The 12,978-nt window shown below is 46.1% G+C and overlaps 1 protein-coding gene across 2 annotated transcripts in view; it reads right to left on the bottom strand.

Annotated features, from left to right (window-relative positions):
• The window catches only part of FASTKD2 (FAST kinase domains 2), a 211,549-nt gene that overhangs the window by 175,747 nt on the left and 22,824 nt on the right, over positions 1-12,978 (bottom strand). For both annotated transcript variants that reach the window (XM_030209830.1, XM_030209829.1), the window contains exon 3: positions 4,210-4,313. In XM_030209830.1, the coding sequence (XP_030065690.1) occupies positions 4,210-4,313 (104 nt within the window). The remainder of the gene's footprint in view (positions 1-4,209; positions 4,314-12,978) is intronic.

Consider the following 12,978-nt stretch of genomic DNA (forward strand, 5'->3'; position numbering starts at 1 on the left):
TCTGCTAGATCTCCTAATTCCAGCTCCTGTATCTCAGTCCGTAGGTCATATGCCTGTCCCCTAAGTTGTATAGGATTATGATCTGTCCCCTCCTGTAGCCGCCTCTCTATCTGTGCCAGTTGCTGGCGCAGCATTGTGTCTCTAGTGCCTCTCTCTTTCCATCTTCTTGACCGTAGGGCTATCAAGTGGCCTCTTATCACTGCCTTAAAACCTTCCCATACCACATGGGGGGGGGACCTCTCCATTATCATTAAACTGAATATATTCCCTGATGTGTGTTTCTATCAGAGATACATTAGCCGGGTCTGTTAGAAGGGCGTTATCCAAGCGCCACTGTTTCCATGTCCTCGAGGGGCCCACCCCCCGTATCTGTAATAACACCAGGGAATGGTCCGACCAGGTGCGGGGAAAGATAGAGTGTTCACCCATGGTCCCTAGTAGGAAGGCATCCCCCAGCCATATATCTATTCTCGAGGAGGACTGATGGACCGTGGAGAAGTATGTTTATGCTTTCTGGGTAGGGTTGTCTCTGCGCCAATAGTCTATAAGTTGCCAGCGGGTTAAAAACTCGTGAAATTGTCGTCTATCACCTTTAGCATAATTGGCACTACGCACTGTGTTGTCTAATTGTGGGTTCAGTGTAAGATTGAAGTCCCCTCCCATCAGCAGGGACCCCTCTATGTGTCTAGTAAGTAGGCAATCTAGTTCTTTAAAGAATTCTCCTTGTCGGACATTAGGGCCGTATACATTTACTAGTGTATATATTCGCCCCATCAGTGAAAAGACAATCAACAAATATCTCCCACCTTTGTCTTTTATTACCTTCTTTATCTCTCATGGTTTACCACCGCTAAAGGCTATCAGAACTCCTTTGCTTTTCGTATTATCTATGTTGGAAGCAAAGTAAATAATGGGATATGTCTTATGTTTGCACAGGTGTTCATATCTTGGCTTTAAGTGGGTTTCTTGGATCATTCCAATATCTACCCCGTGTCTTTGTAATTCCTGAAACATCAACTGTCGCTTCCTGGGTATATTTAATCCCCTGGCATTAAGCAGCAAACATTTAATATCGCCCATTAACTCTTATTAAGTATGGTCCACCCTTTCATCATCTTGGTTGTTTTTTAAACATCCTCCAATATCGTATCTGTATCCTATACCATACAAATCTCCTTTCTTTCCCACCCCCCTTCCCTATATGAATGCCCCCCTCCCCATCCATGCTACCCCTATGAAGTTTAGGCATCACTAAAATCCCCCAGGGATGCCTACCAGAGAGGAAGGAACGTCTGGCCTTTCCCCAGTTGCCCCGCGATAACAACATATCTCTTATTACTTCCTATTCAGAACTGGAAAGTAGCTTAACATATACAACTTCTGAGTCAACTGTTATAAAGAAATGCAATAACTTTACCAACATCAGTGTCCATGTCTCTTCAAGTGACTCGTGCCGCTGATTGCTGGCGCTGTAGTCTCCGTGGGCCTTTCCCCACTCATTGCCACTTTGGTGGAGGGGGATGATTGCTAGGCCTAATTGCCAAACTCATCCCTGGTCGATCAGGTGTCTCGGTATCCGGGAAAATATCTCGTGCTTCCATAATGGTTCTGATGTGATGCTGTTTCCCGTCCTTGTAGAACACCAGAGCAAAGGAATGTCGCCATCTATACTGAATCTTGAGTTCTCGGAGATGTCTCGTGAAGGGTTTCAGTTTCCCTCTTCTTCTCAGCGTCGCTGCCGCTAAATCTTGATATATATCAATGGTGTATGAGTACCATTTAAAATCTGTGGTCTGGCAGACTAAATTTAGCACATGTTCTTTTAGCTTGTAGCTGGAAAAGCAGGCAATTATGTCTTTTAGTTTATTGTTGCGCACTGCCCCCAGTGCTCAGTGCGCTCTCTCTAGCTGTATTGTGTCTACTTCTACCGTTTCGCCATTCACCCGGAGCAGCTCGTGAACCATTTTCTGGACTACTTGTTCACAGTCCTGATAAGTGGGCACCTCAGGGAGACCCCAGAATCGTAAATTGCTGCGACGGCCCCGGTTTTCCAGGTCTTCTATTTTATCCAGCATTTGCTGTTGTTCGCTCTGCAGTCCCCCATACTGTTGTTCCAGTGATCCCAGGGCCTCACCATGAGCTTCCACCATTGCCTCTGTTGTTTCTAAGCGGCCACCCAACTCTCGTATCTCACTCCACAAGTCTGCCCCCATCGTTGCCACTTCTGTGCGCAGTGCCTTGAGGTTGGAGCTAATATTTTGTAGCCATTGCTGCAGGCTTGCCTGCTCCTCCTCTATGGGCGCTGCTATCATTCGCTGTTCCAGCGAGTCCTCTTGGGGCCCGGCTCTCACCTCGACCATCGCTTTTTTCGCGTCCGCCATTTTCTTTTTCGGCGGCGTCGCGCTACCAGCGAAGGCAAACCTTGACAGATCCGCTGCTGACCGATGCGAGCTCATACGTTAATGTCGGGTTGTGTTTAGAGTGGAGTGGGTGTTAAATTTGGCTCTCCAGTCCTGAGGTAAATCGCCGTTATTGTTGTTTTTTCGTCGCGAGGCCACCGGAGCTAGAGTCTCAGGCGTCCATACAGTATGGTGACATCACTTCCCTCCCCAGTGAAATTTTTGAGCTACTGAAGAGCTAAGTGAAAGATTGTATGTGTGCAATGGTGCAGAGGTCAATAAACACACTATTATGCAAACTAAATGCTGCCACAAGCAGTTAACATGGATTAACACTACTGTTAATCTTTGCAAACTAGCTTGCAAAAGTGTTTACATGAAATCTATACTGTTGTAAAAATGCATGTCTCACTGTCTCATTAACATCAGCTGTTAATCAGCATAATAAATATTACATATGCATGCATTAAAGGCCTATGCTAGCCTACTTCAGTATAATAGTCCCTTAAAGTCCATGACTTGCTGATTTCCACAACCTACTCTGTTAGAGACATAGGGGTCATTTTACTAAGGCGCACACATAAAATGCCACACATTCCGTTATATACCTTTTGAATATAATACAGGCTATAAAAAAAGCTATATGGTCGTGGTATTAATAGTTTGGGCAGGTGAGGCAATAAGGTTTCTACTGATTTGAAAATAGTTAATTACTTTCACCTTGTATATTCTCAGCCTGCTTTACACAGAGTATAAACACCCTCAACATTTAGAAAGACACACTGGGATACAAGAAGATATTTTATTAGCATCTCACCAAAGGCAGTACAGGCAAATAAGCATTCATATCTGGAACATGGTGGAACAGCGCTTCACGACACACAGCAGGTGTATTCTGTCTTCTCTCTTCAGCCTTCTGCTCTGATACCCTTGCAGACTGACCTTTTTATACCTTCCTTGTACCATTCATTCCTATGGACCCTAACTTTCTCACCAGAACTCTTAGGCCATTACCGGTTGATAACAATGACTTCACATGTTCCCAAGCCTTCCTCCAGCCCCCCCTTGGATGTTCTCATCCTACTTGCATCTGACCCACTACTATCTTCCACTAGCCACAACATCCATGCATGTGACTTTCTTGCTAGCACCAATCCAGCTGTTATTTACAGAGCAGATTCCCCCTCCCTCTGCCTGCTCTCGGTTGCTTACTTCAGCATCTGCTGCAGTGAAATGTATCTGTGTCAGAAGTGATCTTTGATTCTTAGAGGCCTAGCTCTTAGCCTGAGCCCTTGGCCTGTTATATCACTGAAAGCAAGTGACAGCATATTTCTACACTATAGGATGCATGGCACTTAAGGAACACTAACTTGTTAGTATGCGCTATATCCATTAGTACACCTCAATAAAAGGAGGTGATCTTGAATATCATGGCTCTCCATTTAAGTGTAATTGGGTATAATTGGTTCTTCTTCCACTATTTGAAAGCAGTAGAGAAGTGGCCTAGTGGTTAGGGTGGTGGACTTTGGTCCTGGGGAACTGAGTTTGATTCCCACTTCAGGCACAGGCAGCTCCTTGTGACTCTTGGCAAGTCACTTAACCCTCCATTGCCCCATGTAAGCCGCATTGAGCCTGCCATGAATGGGAAAGCGCGGGGTACAAATGAAACAAAAAAAAAATGTGGAAACACATCTGACTAGAAACTGGCTTCATCACAGTATGCTGAATGGCTGTTATTTTAACTTTAACGACACAAGGCTGTTAGTTAAAAAAAAAAAAAAAGATTTTGTAACAGAAATTTTATTCTCACTGTAGTCCTGATCTCAGGGTATCCACGTTCTTGCTTCCATCCATGACTTCCAAGCAACTTGCCAGAATCGAGAGTGCTCTTTCATCAAATCCATTTAGACGTTCCTGTGAAGCACACAATGTTTAAGAAACATAAGGATTAAGTTACAGACAGTAACATTGTTTTTAAGTCACAAACAATACTATTGTTGCACATGATAAAAGTTTAAACAGGCCTTTAAACTTCTACCAGAAAAACAAACTTTATCCTGTGCATGTTTTTTATTTTTAATTTACATAAATAGTTGATTTGATTTTCATTTTTCTGTCAAGAGGGCACATACGCAACACTGAACCAACTACCCAGCATTACCCGCTTACTGAGAATGAATAACAGCCCAGCATGGTACCGGAAGATTGGAGGGTGGCCAATGCAACGCCCATTTTTAAAAAAGGCTCCAGAGGAGATCCGGGAAATTATAGACCGGTGAGTCTGACGTCGGTGCCGGGGAAAATGGTAGAGGCTATTATCAAAAACAAAATTACAGAGCACATCCGAGGACATGGATTACTGAGACCAAGTCAGCATGGCTTTTGTGTGGGGAAATCTTGCCTGACCAATTTACTTCAATTCTTTGAAGGAGTGAACAAACATGTGGACAAAGGGGAGTCGGTTGATATTGTGTATCTGGATTTTCAAAAGGCGTTTGACAAGGTACCTCATGAAAGGCTACAGAGGAAATTGGAGGGTCATGGGATAGGAGGAAATGTCCTATTGTGGATTAAAAACTGGTTGAAGGATAGGAAACAGAGAGTGGGGTTAAATGGGCAGTATTCACAATGGAGAAGGGTAGTTAGTGGGGTTCCTCAGGGGTCCGTGCTAGGACCGCTGCTTTTTAATATATTTATAAATGATTTAGAGATGGGCGTAACTAGCGAGGTAATTAAATTTGCTGATGACACAAAGTTATTCAAAGTCGTTAAATCGCGACAGGATTGTGAAAAATTACAAGAGGACCTTACGAGACTGGGAGACTGGGCGGCTAAATGGCAGATGATGTTTAATGTGAGCAAGTGCAAGGTGATGCATGTGGGAAAAAAGAATCCGAATTATAGCTACGTCATGCAAGGTTCCACGTTAGGAGTTACGGACCAAGAAAGGGATCTGGGTGTCGTCGTCGTCGATAACACACTGAAACCTTCTGCTCAGTGTGCTGCTGCGGCTAAGAAAGCGAATAGAATGTTGGGTATTATCAGGAAAGGTATGGAAAACAGGTGTGAGGATGTTATAATGCCGTTGTATCGCTCCATGGTGCGACCGCACCTTGAGTATTGTGTTCAATTCTGGTCGCCGCATCTCAAGAAAGATATAGTAGAATTGGAAAAGGTGCAGCGAAGGGCGACTAAAATGATAGCGGGGATGGGACGACTTCCCTATGAAGAAAGACTAAGGAGGCTAGGGCTATACAGCTTGGAGAAGAGACGGCTGAGGGGAGACATGATAGAGGTATATAAAATAATGAGTGGAGTGGAACAGGTGGATGTGAAGCGTCTGTTCACACTTTCCAAAAATACTAGGACTAGGGGGCATGCGATGAAACTACAGTGTAGTAAATTTAAAACAAATCAGAGAAAATTTTTCTTCACCCAACGTGTAATTAAACTTTGGAATTCGTTGCCGGAGAAAGTGGTGAAGGCAGTTAGCTTAGCAGAGTTTAAAAAGGGGTTGGACGGTTTCCTAAAGGACAAGTCCATAAACCGCTACTAAACGGACTTGGAAAACTCCAAAATTCCAGGAATAACATGTATAGAATGTTTGTACGTTTGGGAAGCTTGCCAGGTGCCCTTGGCCTGGATTGGCCGCTGTCGTGGACAGGATGCTGGGCTCGATGGACCCTTGGTCTTTTCCCAGTATGGCATTACTTATGTACTTATAGCTTGGAAAACTCGCTCATGCCACAGAAGAAGCAAAGGATTAGCATCACAGATCTTCATCCACTGCCTCTAGACTTTTTCTTTTCTTGGAAAAAAATGACACATCCTACTATGTAAGCATTTTATTTTTTATACCATACGTGTTATGTGTGGGAGACTGTCAGGTTTATTTTCGAATGAGAAGGGCGCCCATCTTTCGACACAAATCAGGAGATGGGCATCCTTCTCCCAGGATCGCCCAAATCGGCATAATCGAAAGCCGATTTTGGGCGTCCTCAACTGCTTTCCATTGCGGGGGCGACCAAAGTTCACGGGGGCATGTCGGAAGAGTAGCAAAGACAGGACTGGGGTGTGCCTAACACATGGGCGTCCTCGACTCATAATGGGCACTTGGGCGACTTTACTTGGTCCATTTTTTTTTACGACCAAGCCTCAAAAAGGTGCCCGAACTGACCAGATGACCACCGGAGGGAATCGGGGATGACTTCCCCTTACTCCCCAACCCCCTCCCACCGTAAAAAAAAAAACTTTTTAAAATAGTTTTTGCCAGCCTCAAATGTCATACCCAGCTCCATCACAGCAGTATGCAGGTCCCTGGAGCAGTTTCCGTGGGTGTAGTGCACTTCAGGCAGGTGGAACCAGGTCCACCCCCCACCCCCTTACCTGTTACACTTGTGGTGGTAAATGTGAGCCCATCAAAACCCACCAGAAACTCACTGTACCCACATATAGGTGCCCCCCTTCACCCCTTATGGCTATGGTAGTGGTGTACAGCAGGCTTCATATTCTTACAATCCCACTCTCCTCCCCTTGGAGTTGTCCTTTTTTATATTCTTATTTGTTTTTTGATTGGGTGGACGGGAAGGCACTCGTGCATGTGCACTGGAGCGCTGCTCATGCTCCAAAAAGCTCTCATTTTTTCTATGACACATTGCCGAACCAGTTGACGCAGGGACGGCGTCTACCCACTTGTGAGAATATGAAGCCTGTTGTCCTCGGAGAATATCTGCTACAGGTAAGTATCTTTGCTTAAGCAGGCTTACAATTCTCACAAGTGGAGAATCCCTTGCATCCAGGCTGACCCAAAACAACAAACATTGGTCAATTGGGCCTTGCAATGGCAAGGACTTAATGCAAATTAACCTGAAATTATATACAACTAGCTGAAAGTGCAGCCTGGAAAAGAATAAAATGGGCATAGGAGGATGGAGTTGGATTCTAGACCCCAAACAGATTCTGCAACACTGACTGCCCGAACCGACTGTCGCGTCGGGTATCCTGTTCAAGGCAGCAGTGAGATGTGAACGTGTGAACTGAAGACCATGTTGCAGCCTTGAAAATCTCTTCAATGGAGGCGGACTTCAAGTGGGCTACCAACGCAGCCATGGCTCTGACATTATGAGCCGTGACATGGCCCTCTAAAGTCAGCCCAGCTTGGGCATAAGTAAAGGAAATGCAATCTGGTAGCCAATTGGATAAGGTGCGTTTCCTGTTGGGACCAAAAGAAACAAACAACTGGGCAGACTGTCCGTAGGGCTTCGTCCGCTCCATGTAAAAGGCCAACACTCTCTTGCAGTCCAAGGTGTGAAAGCTGCTTTCACCAGGATGGGTATGAGATCAGGGAAAGAATGTTGGCAAGACAATCGACTGGTTCAGATGGAACTTTGACACCACCTTCGGTAGGAACTTAGGGTGCGTGCAGAGGACTACTCTGTTGTGATGAAACTTAGTATAAGGTGCATCTACTATTAAGGCCTGAAGCTCACTGACCCTATGGAGCTGAAGTAACAGCCACCAAGAAAACGACCTTCCAGGTCAGGTACTTCAGATGGCAGGAATTCAGTGGCTCAAAAGGAGCTTTCATCAGCTAGGTGAGAGCAATGTTGAGATCCCATAACACTGGTAGAGGTTTGACAGGGGACTCTGACAAAAGCAAACCTCTCATGAAGCAAACTAAAGGCTGTCCAGAGATAGGTTTACCTTCTACACGTTGATGATAAGCACTAAGTGCACTAAAGTGAACCCTTACACAGTTGGTCTTGAGACCAGACTCTGAAAAGTGTAGAAGGTCTGTGTAAGACAAAAAAGTGGATCTATGGCCTTGCTGTCACACCAGATGGAAAACCTCCTCCATTTAAAAGAATAACACCTCTTAGTGAACTCTTTCCTGAAAGCCAGCAAGACCCGGAGACACCCTCCGAAAGACCGAAGAAAGCAAACTGTAGGCTCTCAACATCCAGGCTGTGAGAGCCAGAGACTGGAGTTGGGATGTAGAAGCGACCCCTGAGTGATGAGGGTCGGAAAACACTCCAATCTCCTTGGTGCTTCGGAGGACAACTCCAGAAGAAGAGGGAACCAAATCTGCTGTGGCCAGCAGGGCATGATCAGAATCATGGTTCCGTGGTCTTGTTCAAGTTTCAACAAAGTCTTTCCCACTAGAGGTATTGGAGGATATGCATACAGAAGGCCTGTCCCCCAATGTGGAAGGAAGGCATCTGATGCCAGTCTGTCATGGGCCTGAAGCCTGGAACAGAACTGAGGGACCTTGTGGTTGGTCTGAGTGGCAAAAAGATCCACTGAGGGGGTACCCCACGCTCGGAAGATCTTGCGGGCCACACCCATATTTAGAAACCACTCAAAAGGTTGCATTATCCCACTCAGCCTGTCGGCCAGGTCGTTGTTTATGCCCGCCAGATAAATAGCTTGGAGAAACATGCAAGTGTTGGCGAGCCCAATGCCACATCTGGACGGCTTCCTGACACAGAGTGTGAAATCCGGTGCCTCCCCCTGCTTGTTAGTGTAATACGTTGCAACCTGATTGTCTGTTTGAATGAGAATAATTTGATGGGACAGCCAAACTCTGAAGCCTTTAGAGCGTTCCAGATCGCTTGGCGCTCTAGGAGATTGACCTGAAGATTAGTTTCCTGGAGGAACCAAGCTCCTTTTGAGTGTGAAGCCCATCTACGTGAGCTCCCCAACCGAGGAGAGATGCATCCATCGTCAGCACTTTTTGCAGATGAGGAATTTGAAATGGAAGTCCCAAGCTCAAACTGGGCCAAATTGTCCTCCATTGAAGAGAGCACACAAGCTCTGGGGACACTTGGATGACATCTTCCAGACTTCCCGTGGCTTGACACCACTGAGAAGCCAGGGTCCATCGAGATCTCATGTGTAGATGTGCCATGGGTGTAACGTACACTGTGGAAGCCACGTGGCCCAACAATCTCAACATCTGCTGAGATGTGACCTGCTGCAATGTCTGAATCTTGGATGTAGTGAAAGAAGATTGTCTGCATGCGCCTCCAGGAGACAGGCTCGGACATTCTTCGTATCGAGTAGGGCTCCTATGAAGTCCAATTGCTGAACAGGATGGAGATGGGACTTGGGGTAGTTGATCACAAACCCTAGTAGTTCCAGTACCCGAATAGGCATCCGCATGGACTCCCGAGCAATGTCCTCTAATCGTCGAGATAAGGGAACACATGAAATCTCAGTCTGCTTAGCGACACTGAGACTACCGCTAGACACTTGGTAAAGACCCTGGGAGCTGATGCAAGGCCAAAATGCAACACACAGTACTGAAAGTGATGTGTTCTCGGCCTAAACCGAAGATACTTCCAGTGGTCCAGTGGACTGGAAGTATCGGGATGTGTGTATATGCATCTTTCAAGCCAACAGTTTTCCTGAAGCATGGGAAGAAGGGTACCCAGGGAAACCATCCTGAACTTTTCTCGGACTAGGAATTTGTTCAGGGCTCTTAGGTCTAGGATGGGACTCATCCCCCTGTCTTTTCTGCACAAGGAAGAACCTGGAATAGAATCCCTGTCCTCCTTCCCCTGGTGGAATGGGTTCAACCACATGGGCCTTGAGAAGGGCGGAGAGTTCCTCTGCAAGTACCTGCCTGTGTTGAGAGTTGAAAGAATGAGCTCTTGGGCAATTTGGAGGTTTGCAAACCAAACAGAGTGTATCCGAGCCAGACTATTTCAACAACCCACCAGTCGGAAGTTATGAGAGGCCACCTTTGGTGAAAAAACTTTAACCTCTCCCCAAACGACAAGTCGTTCAGGAAGGACATTTTGATCGCGGGTATGCTCTGCTGGAGCCAGTCAAAAGCTCGTCCCTTGCTTTTGCTGGGGAGCAGCCAGGGCCTTGGGCGCACGCTGTTGACGAAAACGAGCACACTTGGGCTGAGCCTGAGCAGGCTGGTGAGCCACAGGAGCATACCTACGCATAGAGTAAGAATAGGGAGCAATCCGCAACCTACAAAAATACCTACTGGATGAGGAGGCAGTTGCAGAAGATGACCGGGAGAGAGAAGACAGAGTATCAGTATGCTTCTTGATTTGGTCAGCGACCCCCACGACCTTCTCTCTAAAAAGATTATCCCCCCAGCAAGGGGCATCCGTCAACCTCTGCCGAACAGAATGTTCCAGGTCAGAAACACACAGCCATGAGAGTCTGCTCATTGCTATACCTTGGGCAGAGATCCTGGATGACACGTCAAAAGTGTCGTAAGTGCCCCTGGCCAAGAACTTGCGACACGCCATCTGCTACTTGACCAACTGGCGAAACATCTTGGCCTGCTCCAGAGGGAGTGCATCAACCAAGTCTGAAAGCTGCCGCACCAAGTTCCGCAAGTATACGCTCATGAACAGCTGGTATGACTGGATACGGGCAATAAGAATGGAGGCCTGATACATCTTTCTCCCAAGAGTCTAGGGTTCTAGCTTCTCTGTCTGGGGGAGCTGAGTCATAGTCCCTAGTACTCCTGGCTTTTTTGAGAGCAGCATCCACCACCATGGAGTCGTGGGGTAACTGAAACCACACCAAACTACGTTCCCTGTGGAGCCGATACTGGGTGTCAATTTTTTTTGGGGGGGGGGGGGACCACAGAGATAGAGGGGACTCTCAGTTCCTGATGAGGACTGCCTTGAGTACCTCATGGAGAGGAGCCGTCTCTGCCTCCTTAGGAGGGGAAGTGCAATCTAAGACATCGAGCATTTTGGCCCTGGGCTTATCCTCCACTTCTACAGGGAATGGAATCTGAGTCATTTTCTGTACAAAGGAGGTGAAACAGAGGCTCTCAGGTGGAGACATTTTCCTCTCAGGTGGTGGGGAGGGCTCAGAGCAAATCCCATAGGGCTCGGAGGAAAAGTACCTGGGTGATCTTCTGACACCCATGAGTGCTCCTCCTCAGTGTTGGATAACAGATCCTAAGGGATGTCCGAGACAGTACCCACCTCGATGCCGAGGACCCATATCCTCGAGAGCGGCATCGAGAAACTGGATCCTGTCTCGACTCTGGAGAAGCATTCTCCATCGACGTAAGGGGGTGCCAGCTTGGGTGGCTGCACCGTGGGCTGAGGGCCAGGCGGGGACGCAGTGGATAGTATGGTAGGAGCAAGCACCCCCAATACCAATGTACATCTCTGCATCAGACCGTCCAGAAGCTCAGGGAGCAAGGCCCGGATGTGCTCATCAAGGGCCGCCATCAGAAAATACTGTGGTGTTGGCTGAGACACAAGCTGCAGAATTGCCAGGGCCAATGCGGGAGCATATAATTACAACAGGAAGTTCAGACTACTTCAGGAGCAGGCTATAGAGTCGACTCCTGTTCAGGAGAGAAACAAAGGTTTTTACTCCAGGTACTTCCTCATCCCCCAAAAAGATGGGGGAACACGAGCAATACTAGATTTTATTTATTTATTTATTGCATTTGCATCCCACATTTTCCCCCCTATTTGCGGGCTCAGTTATAAGAAAGTTCAACAAATTTATTCCAAAACAAAAATTTCAAATCACTACATTGCCTGCAATACTTCCACTATTACAACAAAATGTCTGGTTCACAGCCCTAGATCTTCAAGATGCTTATCTCCATATTCCTATCCATCTGTCCTCCAGAAGATTCCTTTGATTTGTACTCCTAAGTCACCATTACCAGTTCAAGGTTCTGCTATTCGGTTTAACATCAGCCTCCAGGGTATTCACAAAATGTGTTATAGCACATTTACATCAGCAAGGGATCATGCTATTCCCATATCTTGACGATTAGTTAATAGTAGCTCCTTCTCCACAGCAGAATCTTCAGGCTTTACAACTCACAATTCATCTTCTCAAAAGGTTAGGTTTTCTAATAAATTACAAAAAAATCAAATATGATCCCAACTCAGCAATTAACATTCATAGGAGCAAACCTTATTTCTCAGGAATGTCTGGAAAAACTACCGTTATCGCGAGCTCAACTGTTGATACATTTAGTACACCATCTGAAATCAGTACAAACGACTACTGTTCGCACTTACATAACTCTTTTAGGACACACGGCCTCCACAATTAGTGTGCTTCCACTAGCATGTCTAAAGATGCGCCCACTACAATGGTATTTAAAGAAGAGATGGATTAAACATCTACATCCTCTTTCTGCAAATATTTTTATTTGCAACCATATAAAACTACAGCTTTTACGGTGGACACAACAGGAGAATCTTTGGTGGGCGCTCCATTTCAAACACCTCACCCTACCAAGATTATAACAACAGATGCCTCCTAAATAGGTTGGGGGGCATATCTGGACAATTACTCAACACAACGGCATTGGACAGTTCAGGAGATAACTTATTCCATCAATCTCCTAGAATTAAGAGCAATCAGATTAGGTGTTCAAACTTTTCAACGTCTCCTTCACTCTCATGCTATACAAGTTCGAACGGACAATCAAGCTGCAATGTTTTATATAAACAAGCAGGGCGGCACGGGTTCACATCACCATTGTTGCGAAGCTGTCAAGTTATGAACTCTAGTTCTGTCTCTAGGTTCCACAATTCAAGCGATTTACCTACCAGGATTCAACAAT

The sequence above is a fragment of the Microcaecilia unicolor genome, chromosome 7 (assembly GCF_901765095.1).
Source record: "Microcaecilia unicolor chromosome 7, aMicUni1.1, whole genome shotgun sequence".
NCBI lineage: Eukaryota > Metazoa > Chordata > Amphibia > Gymnophiona > Siphonopidae > Microcaecilia > Microcaecilia unicolor.